General features: G+C 35.8%; 1 protein-coding gene across 1 annotated transcript; it reads left to right on the top strand.

Annotated features, from left to right (window-relative positions):
* Window positions 1-1,965: 1,965 nt before the first annotated feature.
* On the top strand, window positions 1,966-14,457 carry mrps35 (mitochondrial ribosomal protein S35). The gene is made up of 8 exons (XM_079411898.1): window positions 1,966-2,128; window positions 4,218-4,264; window positions 4,385-4,552; window positions 6,088-6,148; window positions 6,242-6,381; window positions 8,148-8,257; window positions 8,338-8,407; window positions 13,660-14,457. Exons 1-8 carry the CDS (start codon window positions 1,984-1,986, stop codon window positions 13,933-13,935), a joined length of 1,017 nt encoding a protein of 338 aa, XP_079268024.1. The 5' UTR covers window positions 1,966-1,983; the 3' UTR covers window positions 13,936-14,457.
* The last annotated feature ends 4,399 nt before the right edge of the window (window positions 14,458-18,856 follow it).

Here is an 18,856-nt window from a genome sequence, read left to right as displayed (position 1 = left end):
TGTTTTCAACATCGATAATAATCAGAAATGTCTCTTGAGCAACAAATCAGAATATTAGAATGATTTCTGAAGGATCATGTGACACTGAAGACTGGAGTAATGATGCTGAAAATACAGCTTTGATCACAGGAATAAATTCAATTTTAAAATATATTCAAATAGAAAACAGTTATTTTAAAATGTAATAATATTTTACTATATTACCATTTTCACTGTATTTTTTTGCTAAAATGTCTCTCAAAATGGAACAATCACACTTGTTTTTCCTCAGACAGAAAAAATCTACTAAGCATGAGCTGAATGAGTGTCATCACTCCAGCTTGATTCACTGAAGTCTTCCTCAGACGGGTCATGGAGCAGTGAGGAAGAGGAGTAAAATACCCTCATTAATGAGGTCAGACTTCCCCCTCAAGAGAAATCACAAGATCGCCAATCCATCATAAAGATGACCAGTGGATGGACACACAAAGCCACTGGAAAAAGCTTTGTGAGTGGAAACAAATCGAAACAGGACCCTGCAATCCTCTCTGCCACGTCTGTCAATCACAGTGGCAGAGCTGCTGACAGAAGCGCGACTACAGCGCCGGCCACTCGCAGATACAGTTTCAGACCACCGCTTTAAGCTGCAGATCACAATGTCAAGAGATAGAAACCACTCACAGTCAGAGCGTGTCGAGAGGATTTAGTGGACAGAGAGATAAACACACTCACGCTCATTCATGTGTGCATAAAGCAAATGAATGAAACCAGCCACTCTTCAAGTCATCAAACCAAAACAACTGTGACTAAATAGATTTCTACAAAAACTATTATAATCTTATAAATGTAGTATTTTATGTATGTAGCCAGATTTTATATGACATAAATATATATGCATGAAAAACTAAATTTTTGCTATTTGCATAAATATGTTCTAAAAGCTTGTGTATATATATATTTATTTATTTATATAATCATGATATGTTGTATATTTATATTGTGTGTAAAATGATAAATCTTTATATTATTTATGCAGGAATTTATTTTTGAATTTAAATAATTTCAAATCATTATTATAGTTACACTTTACAATGCAGTTGTTTACAGTAATATTACAGTTAACGCATTAGGTAGCATAAATAATATTTTTGCTGCATTTATTCACCTTGATCATTTTATAAATATACAATTGTTCATTTTTCATACAACTTTTAATGTCTTAATGTAAAAAAATAAGTGATCAAATGCAGCTATTGTTTGTTTTTTTCATGTGGGCTACGATAACTGTTAACAAGCAAAAACTTCTTGTAAATTAAGTTATCATACATTTCTATGCATATTTTGTGCATAGAAAATATTCAGCTCAGAAAAGTTTAAAATGTTTTATGTTCGACTTAAAACAGAAATAGACTACTTTAATTGCGAATAAATGCCTTTTAATCTATATTTATAGCCACAATATGCGCATAAACAGTGAAATATTTAGCTATAGCTATCTTCATATTAACTGTGAAATGTCAAAAAGACCCTTTTCTAATTTCTACACACCCCAGATAGCATGTAGTAATCAAAGAAGTCGTTTTTAATCTTTCATCGATGGACAACATCACTTAATAAAACAAAAGAAATGAAGTTTTAAATCAACAATACCTCCCCAGCTGGGCTCCTGATGTCTGTGACGCAGAGATGCTTCAGCTGTCTGTGATGCTGAGATGCGCGCGTCTGTCTGTCAAGGCGGATTCACGAGAAAGCTTTTGAAATATTTCATAAACAACTATAAATTCAAACGTTTTCAATAATAATAATAATCTTAGTTATTTATATTGTTTAACAATATAAAACGATCATCAGTTAAAAAAAAAATGTTTATATGTTATGTCTCACTCTTAAAAAGCAACTCAAATGTTGTTTTGAATAAAAAGCAGGACGTTTGTCTCACGTTTTTAGCTTCGCTTTATTGGCGTCCATCCGGGCCGCCGTAGACATGCTGCAGGTTTTTCCATCATGGCTGCGTCCATCACTCACCCTGCGCTGTCCTCCTTATGCAAAATAAACTGTCACAATAATGCAATATACAGCTTAATTTCATTCAGCAGGAGGATTTCAATCTCCTCTGTCCTCTCAACAAGCCCCGTGACCACAGAAACAGGTAAAAATCCTATTATTTAATCTATTTACAGTATAACGGAGAGCTACAAAATTATTACTATTGTCATAAAGAATATGTCTTTACAATACTAAAATAGAATATTACATTTAACTAACAAAACTGGCATACTATTACCATGTTTTTGGATACGCACCATAGTACTACCATGGTATTCTTTAACTTATTAAGTAAATACAGTTGTATATGCAGGGCTCCAGACAAAAAAATCGAGTAAGGAGCCATTGGCTCCTATAAAAGAAAAACTTAGGCGCCAAATTATTTTTTTAGGTGCCACAGAATAAAAGTGGTTTATTTTATTATCATTTTATTTTTCCCCCCTATTTTAACATTTCAATCATTTGGTCATGTGTTTATGTCTTATCTTTTCTAGGCTTTATCAGCATTTTAATCCATCTTGTAGATGATCAGGTCGACCGGGGGACTAAGGTTCACTTAAAGTGTGAATTAAATGTCTTTTACAACTTGAAATATACTGTCACAAAGAATTGTTCGTTACACAGAATCTGTACCAATATCATAAGCATCACTTGGCAACTGAGTGCAGTGCATCCTATAAATGTTGTAACGTCTTTCACACATTCAGCTGTTTTTCTTCATTAGTAAAATGCTATTTTATAGGAGGAGTTGAATCATGTACAACAGAATAAGTAAAAATATTAATATGCAACAGCGCATAAATATAGCAAAACGCTCCTCTTTATAGTTATTTTTCTAGCTGACTGATGAGTTTATGGACACTGAGTGGTTATTCTGAGGTAAATGTATTACAATGCAATGTTTACAAGCTTTATACATTTCCTCAGTTTGAAACAATGAGCTTTTACATAAAACATTTCAGTAAGTTGTACTATAGACTTTCTTATTGCCTACCTTTTGATCATGTTCATTTCATACTATAGTAGTAAATCGAAATATATAATGGGTTCACTTGCTGCTTTAACTGAGGTGCTAAAGAGATCGCGCCTGAGCATTAAGTGATACTCTCCGCTCGCGCGATCCGGACGCATACACGGACCGTGTGGACGCGGGGTACTGGTGTTTATATTACCCAAAGTGTGCGCTTGTGGTCCGCATTAAAGAGCACCCAAACCGCATCATTTGAATTTCGTAGCATTTTAAAGCTGATACTTTGTTTATTAAAAAGTAAGACAGCACAAAGCTTTTTGCGATTACTGGATGGCAAGTGCGCTTCAAATAACAGGAAGTCCATGCATTAACAGAACACAGCATATAGACTAAGATCTCGATAAGTATCCACAGAGCTGACAGCTTTACCTGTTGAAGTTTGTTCAAGTTGTGCACGAAATAGACACGGCTTTTCTGCACTTGCACTTTGGGGCTGTTTACACCTGGTCACTTCATGCACTTTTTTCCTGATCGGATAGCTATCTGATCCTGAAAAGACCAGGTGTAAATGCCGTCCGAAACGCATTCGAGACGGATATAAATCCAATCGCTCGAACCACTTCAGGAGGTGAAACTTACTGCGAAGACACATTTATGTGGCCAAGTGTAAATGGGGAAACGTTTTAACAAATCATATAGATATCCGATCAGAGAAAATGCATGAAGTGAGCAGGTGTAAACAGGCCCTTTCAGGTCTCTCTCACTGCGTTCAGCAGACTGTGTGCGGCAGAGACGAGGACTGTTTGAAACTCTTTTCCAGTAAAACTTTGATGCGCATCGTCTTATGTAAGTTTAATACGTGAACATAACAAAAGATGTGAGCGCAAAACAATCGGGAAAAAAGTCCTTTCATGCAAATTATATATAGTCGCCAGTGGCGACCTCAGCAAAAACTTCACTCGCAAATCAATATTTTTGGTCGCAAATGCGACCATTTTAGTCGCAGTTTGGAGCCCTGATATGAATATGATAATCGTTTAATACCTTGCATGGTATTATCAGTTGACACCGTCATTGTAACATCAAATTAAGGGTTAATTGCTCGTCTGCCATGTTTTATTTAACTAAATTGTTTCTTATGGCCTAATATTACCTCCAGTTTGACTTAAAAAATAAAGTTACTTGCACTTAATTTCTGCCCTCATCAAATGTTTGATTACAGAAGCTGCAGGCCGAGGTGCTCGGGGTCAGCGGAGGTCAAAGAGACAGGTTATTGTTACACTTCACCTCATCATAATCGTAATGCAGTTGGTCTGTGTTCTGATCTCTCTTTATGAATCAGGTAAATAATATTATTGATAATAAAACACGTTTGATTGCGTGGCACAGGCTGGGGAGCCCAGGACCGAGCGGATGACGGTGGATCAGGACTGGACCGCAGTTTATCCCACTGCAGCATCATTCAAGCCATCCGCGGTTCCTCTGCCGGTGCGGATGGGATATCCCGTGAAGAGAGGCGTACCGCCTGCCAAGAAGGGCAACCTGGAACTCATAAAGGTGATGAAGTCTTTTAAACAACATCTATTTTAAAAAAATTAAAACAAACTCAAGCAGAATATACTGTATTTATTTTTGGGGGTTTCTGCTGGTCTTAAGTCGCCATTCCACAAATTAAGGCCTTAAATCACAGCAGAAATTCATAAAGTCATCTTCCTCAATACTAATTTAAACATCCGTAAATCAAGACACATTTGAGATGCAAAAGTCTTGTTTTTCCTTTTAATTAAGTTGATTTTTCAGAGTTCATTGGCAGATTTGTTCTTGTTTTAATCGTAAACTCACTTCATTTTGAGATACAGCGGCTAAAATAAGTATTGAACACGTCAGCATTTTTCTAAACATGAAATTTTCACCAGATTTCAATAACAACCCAAGCCTCCTTTAGGAGAAACTAGTCGCAAGCATTGCTCAGGTGTGATTTTGGTCCATTCTTCCACACAGTCTTCAAATCTTGAAGGTTCTTTGGGCCTTTTCTATGAACTCTGATCTTTAGTTCTTATTTTCTGTTGGATTCAGGCCAGGTGATTGGCTGGACCTTCTAGCAGCTTTATTTCTTTTTCTGAAACCAGTTGAGAGTTTCGTTGGTTGTGTTTGGGATCATTGTCTTGCTGAAATGTCCACTCTTGTTTCATCTTCATCATCCTGGTACTGGAGGTGTTGGGACTGAAGCAGCTTATATTAATTTCCACTGATGAGGGGCAGGATTGCTTTCTAATTAGTGATAGATTTCAGCTGGTGTCTTGGCTTTCCATGCCCTTTTGCACCTCCATTTCTTCATGTGTTCAATACTTTTTCCCTGTTTCATTCTATGTTATTACACATAACTTAATTTCTGAACTTGTTTTATTTTCTTTGTATGTATGGATTACTTGGGTCGTTATTGACATCTGGTGAAAATTTGAAGTCAACAGCACCTTTAGAAATATATTTGCTTAGAAAAAAGGTGACGAGTTCAATACTTATTTTACCCGCTGTATTTCTGAGAAAACAAGATTTCTTATGTCACTTTTGTTTGATTTGAGAATCTTTAGATGTTTGCACTGGAAGACGAGACAAAAATACAGATGAACAGTGTGATCTCAAGCTATAGTACTATTTATTTCCATATTCCAGTGTTTGAGTTAATTAAGCCCTTTTTTGTCAAATGAAGTACAAAAATAATGGAGATCTGCTGGAAGTTGTATTTTCAAACTTTGAAGTGTGGCTAATGCAAGACATTTACATTTAGAGACCATACTGATATATTTTGTTCCATTCAAATTATTTCTTAATTCTTCTATACTTAAATGTGCCTTCATATAAACTGCAGAAACCCTGTTTGTGCATTATGATGTATATGGCAGAGCATAGGTCAGTTTGTAGGATGCAGACCTAAAATGTCTCTTTGAACAGAATTTTTTTTCTGCAAAAATGGAAACCTGTCTAAATAGATTGTGAAAAACCTTATTGTGAACTTTAATGCTAACTGGACCTATTCAGCTCGTCATTTGTTAACGTGACTTTTTTAAATAACATGACTTAATGTCTTTCAGATCCCAAACTTTTTACACTTAACCCCGGTTGCTATTAAGAAGCACTGTGAGGCCCTGAAGCGTGAGTTTTTAATATTGGACAGCAGTAAATGTTATGTGGTGGCTAAATGAGAGAGAAAGATTCGTAAATATTTCCCCCTTTTAATTTGTCCAGAGTTCTGTACGGAGTGGCCATCTGCCCTGGACTCGGATGAGAAATGCATGAAGCATTTCCCAATCCAGGTGCAGAGTAAGGAATTCGTATCCGCTGGATTGTCACTGCGAAACCCAGACGCGAGGATAGTGACACTGAAGGTACGTCTGTCAGCTTTGCTTAGTATTTTCTGGAGCTTAAATGAATACTTTCCAAATTATGACATTGTTTTTGGGTATGACCTCTTTAATGGAAGTTATTACACATCACTGTATAGCTAAACTGTGTATTCTGCTTTTTCTTTCTGTGAAATAATCTGTTTGAATGGGCAGAAATTCGACACTTTCGCAAATTTCTTCGTTTTTTTCACAGTGTGTTTAGAGTAAACTGCATGTAAATGGCACGTCAAAGCAAAACAAACTGTGCTTAGACGCTTTACATGTCACTCACGGTTTCTTTCTGTCTAAATTGGCATTTTTGGACAGAATATGCTGCGAAATGACTAGACATTTACTGTTAAAAGTCAGGCTACTTAAAGTAAGCATGATGTGGACTGTTTTTCTGCCCATACTGTCTCCTCTTAGCTGAATTATTTACACATTCAGTGGCACGTTACGAAAGATACAGGAGAATTAAATGAGCATAAACATTCCAGATAATTAAGAAGTCATTTTTGCTTGAGTAAACGCTGACTGTTGTCAATAAATGGATTTACTCGTCAATGAAATGCTGTTACTTGAAGACGTGCGTGATGGCCTCATTGATTTTGCAATATATTCTCTCTTTATTTATAATCTGAAATGTGTGATTTATCATAAATCTCTCACCATCTGGCTGAAAAACCAGGAATCGCCATCTGACGTTAAATTAATCCCGTTGGATTAGGGCTGGATGTGAAGGGGATCAAAGGGTAGATTTATGGGATGAGGGCCCCCCCCCCCCCCCCATCCTTTCTTAACTGAAACAGCCAGAAAACCCCAGATAAATCAAGTGATATTGCATTGTGCACCATTGCTTTGTTCTTTGAGAGAGAGAGCTTAGTGGGTTGTGTTTGTGCCGATCGGAGTGGGATTTGTGCATGATGATAAATTAGTGCTTTTTGAGGGTTCGTTGTTTGGAAGAAGAAGATTTAATAGAAAGTATGTTATTGTTCAGATGACTGGAGGAACACCAAGTGAAAATGATTGCTGGAGAAATGCTGCAGATTTGGATTTAAGTGTCTCATTGTCCTTTGAACTTTCAAGACTGGGAAATTAATATAAATAAACTTTATATTTTAAATAAACAAATTTAAATGAATAGAAAATATTAAAATAAAAACTTCAGTTTTCAGTTATAATTTTATATTATTATATTTTCTCTTTTAAATGTTAAATTTGAGTGATTGTGTTTTTGTCCTTTTCATGACTTGTTATTTTTGTATCCCTGAGATACAATTATACTTTTTATTAATATTTTTTATCTATTACACATGTTTTAAATAAATTTTATTTAGAAAATCTATAAAATGTACAAATTTACATTTGTTTTCTGTTTATTTAAATTTTTGTTTGAATGCTTTTGTGTTTGTCATTTTTATTTTTTATGCATCTTATTTTAGTATCAAGATACTATTATAGCTTGTTATTTTTAATAAAATATATTTTTATTCGTTTTATAAAACTAGTTTATTTTTGTATTGTCTGATTTAATTTTTTTTTTAAATTGAGTTATTTTATGTGTTTTTCATTTGTCATATTTCATTGATTTTTATTTCAGTTTTAGTTATTTTAGTACATCAAGAGATAATAAGCAGGGTCCTGATCATCCTACCAGTGTTTACTATCTGACTATATCCTCGTGTACTCTCAATAATGATGCATTTTTAACTCTTTAAACACTCTCCTTAATTAAAAAGGGAGTTAAAATGTGTCTCTGCCCCTTGCAGGTGAAGCTCTCCAGCTTGAATCTGGATGATCACGCCAGAAAGAAGATGATCAAACTCAGTGAAGAGCGATACTGCAAAGACACCGACACTCTCACCATCACCACAGACAGGTGCGTGATATGGATACATATTCTGTGTTGTTTTATTCCCTTACATTTAAAATGATCTTTGTGTGTGTGTGTGATTGTAGTTGCCCACTGAGACAGCAGAATTACGATTACGCCATGTACCTCCTCACCGTGTTGTACCACGAGTCTTGGGTGAGTCTGCAACCCTCCACATTACTTCAGATACTCTGTGTGCGATTTCAACTTTTTGCAGCAAGCTGAAGTGAGATGCATTTGTGCTTTATTAGCTGTCATGTACCAGTCTGTAAGGTTCAATGTTTAAGATCGTCTACACTGTAGGGCAGGATTTACATGCTACAGGGTGGATTCCATGAAAACTGTCAAGAAATATGCAGATCAAAATTTGCATGAAATAAAACATTTTGCATAAAGAAAGTGAACCCTGGAGATGTTAAAATAATCTTCAGACATAAACCATAATTGAGATGCATAAAATAACTTATGTTCAACAGAAGAAAGGAACATTCAGGTTTAAAACAACTTGAGAGTGAGTAAATGAAGGTATAAAAGAAATAAAACACTATGACAATTGACAGATTTTCAGTTTTTGGGTGAACTATCCCTTTAATATTAATAAAAAAAAAGAGAGAAAAATCACTCATTGCTCATGACTGATGAACTTTAATACAGTTGCTTAAAAATTATAGAATTTATGTATATAGTGTGTTATTTTAATATTACTGTTAAATACTGTACTTGAAAAATAAAGCACCGTTTGTTCTTATTTGTCTATTACGTGCATTTGTAATGTATATATTTTGTTCTTATTTTCTAATAACAAAGATAAAATATTTTTAATAGATTTGTATCTTCGCCCACTTTGGCCTAAATGTCTGCTTTTTTAATATTTTGTTACCATAAAAGGCTTTGTTTTTTAGAATAGGGAAATTAGATTGGCTGTACAGCTCAGGCAACTTGAAAAATAGTAAAAGCAACATGACAAAGAATCATGATAAATTTGTGAATGGTGATATTCCTGAATAAAATGGTGATATGATATCGTTCATCCCTAACTTGTGCTACAACTGTTTGGTCTGTGCTATAAAACTTTCAACCTCTGTAGCACCTGTGTGCAAACGTACAGCCCTGGATAATATATTTCTTAAGGGTGGCAAAGAGGTATAATGTAAGCAATAATATGTTTAAAGTGTCAATTCACTTTTGTACAAACTTTCTAATCGCATGGAGTAAATTATGAAAAAATACTAATTTTGAAGAGAACCATTCCTTTAAGCATGAGCATTAATAATAGCGATGCTTGCCTCAGCAAACAGCACTAATCATGATTGATCAGTGGGATTTCTGTATCTGTACTTTGACTGGATTGTGATCTGCTTCTGTCTGATGAAGGTTGATGTGTTTCACAGGAGAGTCTCTCTGATGTCTGTCATTGAACACATGAATATTTCATATGTTTATTGTACCTGAACTCTTATGAAAGTTTCAGTGGGGTCCCGCTGGCAGCGGCGTGGATTTCCATGACCAAGACCCCCTGTGGGACGACATTAAACGATAGGATGAGGGGGGCATGAATAAACGTTGGGAATCCACAACAGTGACGGTGCACTTTAGGTTTTTACATTCCCTGCCCTAAGATTTAAATTAGTTTGGAATTAAACCCGGAATGTATTTATTTATTTATTTTTTCAGGCCTGAAAAGTAGAATTGGAATTTTTTTGTTTTTTTCTCTGACCAATATTGTAATTTATTTTATTTTATTTTATTTTTACATATTTAACATATAAAATCTTTTTTTATGGCCAAAATATATATTGAAAATATATTTCAAAGCCTTCAAAATGCTCAAATATACTACAAAATGTGCAAGAAAATACGTTTTTTAATCTTAAAATACATTTTTGGTAAATGCAAAAATCTTATATATATATATATATATATATATATATATATATATATATATATATATATATATATAATATATATATATTTTTTTTTTTTTTTTTTTTTTTACAATATAAATATATTTAGCTTGAAAATAAGAAAAAACTAATGTTTGTTTGTAAATATATTTTGCAATATCTTAGCAATTATATGTAATAAAAAAATAAAAAAATCATATTTTTTTATGAGTGGGCTTGTTTTAAATGATCAATTGGTGTGAAAACAACTACAAAAAAAGTAATTTGTTTTTCAATTTTTGGTTTAGTTTTAATTCTTACCTTGAGCTTGATCTACAATGTTTAGTGGTGAAACCAAAGCAATCCATTAAACCTGCAGCAAACCATCACTCAATTAGTGTCATGATTATCCACCTGATTCGATGATTGACAGCTGTCTCGCCCAATGAGCAACCCGAGAGTGGAAACAGCGGCTGAATGGAAGCGTCTGATTGGCTGACAGGAAGATTCCATTGGAAAAAGCAGTTGGCGGCGCCTCAGAAGACTCTCATTACAGCACGATGAAACTCGTCATCAATAATTCACGTCATATCTGCGCGGAAGAACCGTCTCTGCTTACACCGAGTTCACAATCAAAGATGAGAGCGGCTGTTTAATTGACAACAGATGTAATGTGACAGTTTCCTTTGTGAATTAAGTGACACTCAAAAAAGCGATTAGTAACCTTTGAGTATCGCATGATTCACCTCATTAGCACAAGAGAGGATGAATTAGCAGGCGCTTTTTGATAAAACACAGATTAAGGACAAGAGCGGTGTAATTTATACACTTGAACTTCTCAAAGTAGGCAAACTGAAGGCTTCCTACGCAGATGATCTTCTTAAAGCATCTTTGAGGAGTAAAGAACGTGACCTTTTAGATTCAGACAAGGTCAACCACCAAAACAAAATCGGATCAGGTGTCAATAAAATGCAACAAATTCTCAAGATGTGTGCATTTTCCCATCATGCTGTTGTCGCTGGAGACTGGCTGGCTTTGGTGTTGTGTAACTATGTTGTGAGCTTCACTGAGAAGCCTGGCTGAGAGCCATGCTCGTGCTTTGTTTGCCATCCTGGTTGGGAAGTGAAACGTTGTCCGCTGGCCTTTCGCTAGCACAATGGCTAGCACAGAGGCGGCTTGGAGCGCTCAGGACGGGGTAGAGTGATGTCGGGTGGGAACGGGAGGGGGGCGGTTCACCACAAAGCAGCCGATTGTTCCAGACCACGAGAGTGATTGTATCTCCAAGACCTGATTTAGCTGCCAATACGGCTACAGGATAATCCATTCAAGCTGTGTTCACATTGACTGGAAGAGGTTTTGGAACAAACGTGGCCTGGAAGTGTTTCCAGAGGTTAAATATCACCCCTTTTTTCCATTTCATTTGGTTTTTAATGCATCGTGAAGTCATCACAACCAACATGTGTTTCGCAACGCGGTGTACTTCTGAAATGTAGGGTGGCCAAACAGCAAAAGAAAAATAAATAAATAAATAATACAGCTCAACAATATATTTGTGGGATAATTTTTTCTAATTTAAAATAGATTTTGTTTAAGTTAAATGCTAAAATATATTAACAAAAAATGTCGACCAAAAAAATTTGTGTAAAAATAAGAATTTATCATTTTAATATAAGTAACTATAAACTTATCAAAATATATTTAAATAGCAATATAGGAAATAGATTTTTTCAAATATTAAATGTAAACCCTTGTTTCTGATCTTTAAATGCATTAGGTAAAAAAAAAGCATAAATATAGGAAATGAGTAACTATGACTTAATTTTCATGTAGTTATGTAAATGTGTTTTATATATTGTAAAGAGCTTAAGAAAATAGATTTTTCTCATGTAAAATTTTATTTAAACCTTCAAATATTACAAAATGTCCCAAAAAATTTTTTTCCCAATCTTAAAATACATTGAGTAAATATAATAAATATAGTAAACTAAAGCATATCAAAATACTTTAAAAACTACATTAGCAATTTGGCCAAATATCAGTTTCAAATGTATGCTAAATAAACAATGCAACTTAAGGTCATGTATTTATCAGTTTTAAAAAACAAACAAAGAAAAAAACCTTCAAATGCTAAAATATATTACAAATGTGGAAGAAAATACATTTCTGAAAATAAAATATATTTTGGCTAAATACAAAAAGCATTTTTTTAAATATATATTTTGAATAATATAACTAGATTTAGATATATATATATATATATATATATATATATATATATATATATATATATATATATATATATATCTATATATCTAAATCTAGATATATATTTATATTATAATGCTAACATTAGCATTATATGAAATGTATTTATAAATGTACATTAGCATTACATTTTTTGTATATTTTGAGATCTAATTTAAAAATATCTGTAAACACAATCATTTTTATTAAAAAAAATCCATTATATGGGGAAACGTCACATTTTTCAATTTAAAAATTAAAGTAATTTCCAAAAATGGGGTCTCTATTGATTTCACATTGACTTTAACGCTTGGTTTTGGTGTTTCTTGAACAGAAGAGCTCTCCAAGAAGCCATATTTTTCTTTCCAGAGCATCAGAGCGATTAACCGATCAGCTCGGCTCACACAGCGTTGGCCTTTTGGAAAGCAAACCACGAGCGTCTCCATGTCTTCAGTCAGGTCCTCAATTACACTCCCATTCTCTCCAGTGAAAGGCCACTCTCATCAATTAGTCGCAAGCCATTTGATTTACCTCTTCGGCTAAATTGAATCATTTGGGTCAACCGTCCTAATCAAATCCTCACGATTCGACCAAACCACCTTCATAGAAACCACCTAATCCATCAGTCGCTCCCTAAGTAGTGCCCTGCGGCCGGGTGATTTGCGGAGAGGAACGGAGGACGTTTGGAAAGGGAGAATGACGAGGGATTGGTTTCTGTGTGCAGGACCTGTATTGATAGTCATTAGTCTGGAACACCTGCACTAGAGGCCTTCATACACACAAAGACGCTTTTGTCACGGAGGATGGGAAGTATTGGGAAAATTTTGTCTCGGGCAAAGGAGGGACTCCAAGGGTTATCATCAAACTCAGGCTGTCTTTAAAAGTTTGCTGCACTCGTTCAACCGCTTAAGCAAATGTTGAGCGGCGTCTCGTCATGTTTTCAGTGAAAGCGGAGCTGTTCGTCGAGTTTAAGTAGCCGTGTTTATAACAGCAGTTCCTTTCCAAATCAGCTTGGCCTTTTTATCAGCCAATCCAAGACAGTCAAATCAATGCTTAAATAATCTTAGTCTAAGTTGGGTTTAAATGTGCTTTAAATTTGGGTCATATTGTACAATCTGACGATTGCAGCAATCATAATCGTAAAGTCATTATTGTCACCACTGCATTTGGTACAACACATTTGAAAGTGCACACCAAACATTTTGTTATCTTCCACTTTATCAATCAATCATTTTCACCATCAGTCTTTAAAACTGTTTTTGTCATGTCACTGTTGTACAGAAAACAGAGGCGTGGGAGCAGGAAAAGACGCGTGCGGATATGGAGGAGTACGAGTGGGAAGACAGTCCGTCCCAAAAGAATATTCTGGACACTCTCCTGCGCATGCGACCGCTTGGAGCGAAGGATGAGGTGGAGGAGGGAACCAGGGAGGAGCTGCTGGGGCAGCCGGCGGTGCAGGAGTACAGAGACTCGATGCTCAGGCTGAAGAACGAGGGAGAGACAGAGGAAAATCTACAGAAGTATAAAGAGGCTGTGAAGAAGCTCTTTAATATCTGAGAAACGCAGAAGAAAATCTTCAGCCTGTGAGCTCTGTTATAGGAATATACATGTATAATTTCATATTAAAATGTGTTTGGGAAAACTAAAAGCAGTAAGGTGACTTGAGCAATGAGCCATGCATTGTTTTTCTTATTTTGATGTGTTTGTTGTTTTCAAATTATATGCAAAATTCTGCTATATTCATGAAAAATAAATTAATGACAATTAATGAGCAACGTTAACCAATTTCTGCTTCATTTGTATTTTTGATTTTTTTTCAATGAAAAACAAAAAGCAGTACATTCAAGTCCAAGTAAAAGCCTGTTTCTGCCACAGGATAAAATAAAAAATTACAAATAGTAATTGCAACTTTTTAATCTCACAATTCAGATTTTTCCACACAATTCAATTCTGATTTCTTTTTTCTGCAATTGAGATTTTATAACTTGCAGTCCTGAGAAAAATTCAGAAAGGTCAGAATTGTGAAATATAAAGTCTGAATTGCGAGATAAAAAGGTCACAATTACTTTTTTTGTGGTGAAAAGAAAAAAAAAGTAAATTCTGAGATGTAAACTTAACAATTGTAAGGAAAAAAGTCAGAATTCTGAGTACATCTCACAATTCTTTTTTTAATCAATTTTGAGGGGAAGATAAAAATTAAAAGGAAATACTTTTTTGTTCTGTTGCAGAATCAGGCTTCCATAGTTAATAGATTAAATTATGGGACAAAACATCTGTAGGGGGAAACCTGTTGCTTTGGTTTGTATTTCATAAGACCGATTGCAATGCAACATCATAAAAAAAGAGACCACAAATGAAAATTGAGATATTCTGCATTAAGTTCTTTTATTTCATGAAAAAATAAAATGCAGGTTTGAATAAGTCAACAATTACCAATTGTCTCGAAACAATTACCCCTAGAACATTAAACACCAACTCCCCACACTCAGACCAGGTGCCATTACAGCACCCCACTGAAAGGACGCTTTGAGCCAACATCTACTAAAAATACCCCAGCACTCCATTAGTTCCTGCTCTAAGCTGTCTCTTCTGGGAAAGCAGAAACTGAACTCCCCTGCGAGAGCTTCCGGCCGCTTCCATTTGGACATGGAAAGTGGCGGCGGTCTTGCGCATCTTAAAGCACTTAGCAACCAACTGCCTTTTGGAACAAAACTGTCAGGTTTTCTCAACTGGACGAGTGTTTGTAGAGTCCGTTTTCACGCAGCTGTATCCGACAATAAGACTTTAAAGGTGTAGTTAAAATATAAACTGTATAGAAATATAAATCTGTTTAATGAAATTCTAAAGGCTTTGCATGCACAAAACTGTCCAAGAAATAATACTTCCAGAAAATACATGCTTTCATCATGCATTCACTTTATAAAACGAGATCTTGGTTGAAAATTCACAAAATCTGCTCCAAAACCTAGTGTAGCCTCCGTATGCAGCATTTAAATGCATCATAGACTTCTATGATGCATTGTTTTGGCCAAATTTTAAAGCAGCATGTATTTTTTGCAAATGCAAATTTCCAGAATGCATTGCAACAAACTAAATCACTTATTTTTACATTAATTTAATAGCAAATATATTGTTTGAAATATAGTTAAACCCAACTTAAATGGACTGTTTACCCCCATAGTTTTAGAGCATTAGCTCAGCATACAACACCTAACTCTATTAGAATCAATTGTGAGATTTTGCCCATGTAGAGCGTTCCAAATCAATCATTTATGAGGTTCCATCTTCCATGCCAACTTAAAAAGCAGTTGGCAGAATAAATTAAGGCAGTTCACTAAAAATCAATCTTCAGAATTGTTTAACTTTTATCTTTTAAAGAAATGCTCATGGTGACGTTTTGAAGTCCTCTGGTGAATCCTCAAATTCTCACGAAATACTAAAGTTCGTTTTTTATAGTCCATGGATGGCACTGAACGGAAAGCTTAGGGTAATATGTTTAGGTCTGACTATATACAACGAGTCATAAAAAGTAAACGACCACATCAAGTGGTTTTGAAAGCAAGGCTTTAGCACATCCAACTTCAGTTTGAATTAAACCATATTAAATGTTAGCAGCATCTACAAAACATGATAATCTGATTAAGTCTGGGTTCTCCAAATCTGCGCCTGGAGTGCCACTGTACTCTCCAACCTCTATAAAACTCACCATCTTGCAATTTTTAAATAATCCCAAAAGACCTTGATTAGCTTCTTCAGGTGTGTTTGATTAGGGTTGGAGCTAAACTCTGCAGGACTTTTGGCCTCCAGGGGCCGACTGCACCAGCTGTGCGTAAGTTACAACTTAGCCTAGTTTTGACGTAAACGTTCACTAAAGTTACAAATTATGCACAGCTAAATATTTTTGCGTTGCACTATTAAACTTAGTTGAAGCGCGAGTTTACGTATAAACTACGGGGGCATTTACACAACACTTTACGACTAAAATCTGAAAACTTCATTTACACAACAACGTTTTATGGGGGTTTAAAACTGATAATTTTGGAAAATGATACCGTTAGTGTCTCCGTATAAACTATAAAAACACAAATTTGTAAAAAGGTGACGTCATGCGCATACATATTACATGCTCAGTCTATTGGCACGCGCAAGTTACAAAGCGACATCGCCATCTACTGGCCTTGCATGCATAATACTGCATTTTTGGACACTTTTGTGGATCCATGTGTCTTTTGGCCAATCTGTGCACAAAAGTTTTCAAAAACACATACGAAAAACTTCTCTGTTTTGTTGTACATCCTTGTCTTGTAAATTTATCCTAAATATTTATGGAAGCATCTGACTAGGTGTAATGGCTGGAATAAAACGGTTATACAAAAATCTCATGTATAACCTGAGACTTCAGTCCCATAATAATATTGACATTTACATAAAGGGGACATCGGATGCCTATTTTCCACAAGTTGATATGAGTCTTTAGGGTCTTAATGAAAAGTCTATAACATACTTTGGTTAAAATTTCTCAATGGTAGCATAAAAAACACCCTTTTTACCTCGTCAAAAACGTAAATAAAATAAATAAAATCTTTTCACAGCAAGCCATTTCAGTGCATGTTTCTTTAAATGCTATTGAGCTCTGCTCACTCTCTCTTTCGAGCTGTTACTGTAAACTTTAGCCACGGAACTTGCTAACTGGTCCATTATTAGGAAAGCCGATTTACAAAGATTCATAAAAAGACCTTATACTCCCTTCTTCTGTAGGTGAGGATCACGAATGATTCGACGAACATAAATGCATTTAGGTAGATCGGGGGGAGCATTCCCATCAAAAAAAAAAAAAACGTAATCCACTGCGTTAGTTACATGTGACAGAAGTAGTTAGGATAAACTGGCATTTCAACAACTTCTGCTCACATAATGTGAAGGCTGCTACTGGATCACTGAAGGTAAATGTCAGACTATATGACTGTGCATTACTTTACGTAGAGCTTACGACCTACTAGCTACATTCTGACAAATCGTGCAACCGAATAAAGTAGAGTTGCAAACTAGCTAGTAGCTAAGCCTCTAGTGTGGACTTTATGTTCCAATGCAAGTAAGAACTTACAAACAGCTGGTGCAACCCTACCCAGTGCCAGATGTCAAGAACCCTGCTTTACGAACTTTCTCTTACGATGACGTATTTGATGAGTCTCATTGATCCTCTCTTGCACCTCAGATTTGTCCTGTACCTGCCCTTCCGTCGCCTCCGGCCTCTCCAGCTCAGAGCCACAAACACTGAACAACAGCAGCAGAACGTGATGGTAGCACAGGTCGCTAAAGCCACCAGTACAGTGTTGGCCGCCAAATGCCACGCTGACATCAAGCTTCCATCCCCACCGGGTTGAAGTGCATCACCCGTAGTGATGTTCCAGCTGATGTAACCCTTCGTGTCGTTGGGGTACGGTTGACTGTCCACCATGCTGCTATTTGGGGCAGTTAGAGAAGAACTCAAACTACCGGTGGTAGTGGAGTTGCCCATTCGATTATGGGTGAAACTTAAGGTCAGATGTCTGGGGGTTGTAGAACCATCAGTGGGGATTGTATGATTTGGGGTGGTTGAGATCTGTAAGGTTCTTCTGTCACTGCTAGTTGTCTCTTTTGGTTGGGATAGAGTAGTAGTTTGGGTTGGGGTTCGTAAAGGCCATGTAGAAGTCTCATATGCAGGGGTAGTTTGTGTTGAGGTTTGTAAGGGAACATCTGTAGAAGTTAAGGGGTCTATGGTTGTCCACTTTGACGTAGTAGTCGTCTGTTGGGGATTGGGTGTAGAGCCCATTTTAGTTTCTGATGTGTTTTGAGCTGTTTTAGCTTGTATTATCTCATATGCAGCTGTAATTTGGGTCGATGTTTGTAAGGGAACGTTTGCAGAAATTAAGGGTTTCATTGTAGTTGATGCTTCAGATTGTAAAGGTGCATAAGTCTGGGTGGTAACTGTCTCAAAAACAGTTGTTTGCACTGTAGTTTTTGGATACTCTTCCAACTTGGACTTATAAAGCGAAGTAGCTTGCTCTGTAGTTTGGGTTAAGGGTTGTTGGGTACTTGTCAAGACCTTGGTAAAAGATTGCATAGACGTTTGGGAAGCCAAAGAGTTTGTATTCTGTAGATCTGTAGTTTTTAGTCCAAGAGACTGTTGGGTAGTTGAATAACTTGAAGATTTTATAGCGTCTTGGGAAGCCGTCGCCAAAGAGTTTGTATTCTGTAGAGCTGTAGTTTTTAGTCCCAAAGTAGTTGAGGAACCTGAAGATTGCATAGACTTTTGAGAAGCCATCTCCAAAGAGTTTGTAGTCTGTATAGCTGTAGTTTTTAGACCTAAAATCTGTTGGGTAGTTGAGGAACTTAGAGCTTCGTCGATTGGGATGGACGTCAAAGTAGAGTCAAAGTAGTCAGTTGTAGATCTTGGGTGGGCTGTGGTTATATAAACAGGTGGGGGGTTTGGGATTCT

This window comes from Barbus barbus, assembly GCF_936440315.1.
Source record: "Barbus barbus genome assembly, chromosome: 48".
NCBI lineage: Eukaryota > Metazoa > Chordata > Actinopteri > Cypriniformes > Cyprinidae > Barbus > Barbus barbus.
Note: the sequence above shows the minus strand (reverse complement) of the source record. Positions and strands in the feature narration are given on the sequence as shown.

Excerpts from the sequence above, each read along its gene's own strand:
- mrps35 (XM_079411898.1), top strand. The coding sequence starts at position 1,984 with ATGGCTGCGTCCATCACTCACCCTGCGCTGTCCTCCTTATGCAAAATA. Across the intron at positions 2,129-4,217 it reads CCCCGTGACCACAGAAACAG|AAGCTGCAGGCCGAGGTGCT; the intron begins GTAAAAATCCTA and ends GTTTGATTACAG. Across the intron at positions 6,382-8,147 it reads CGAGGATAGTGACACTGAAG|GTGAAGCTCTCCAGCTTGAA; the intron begins GTACGTCTGTCA and ends TGCCCCTTGCAG.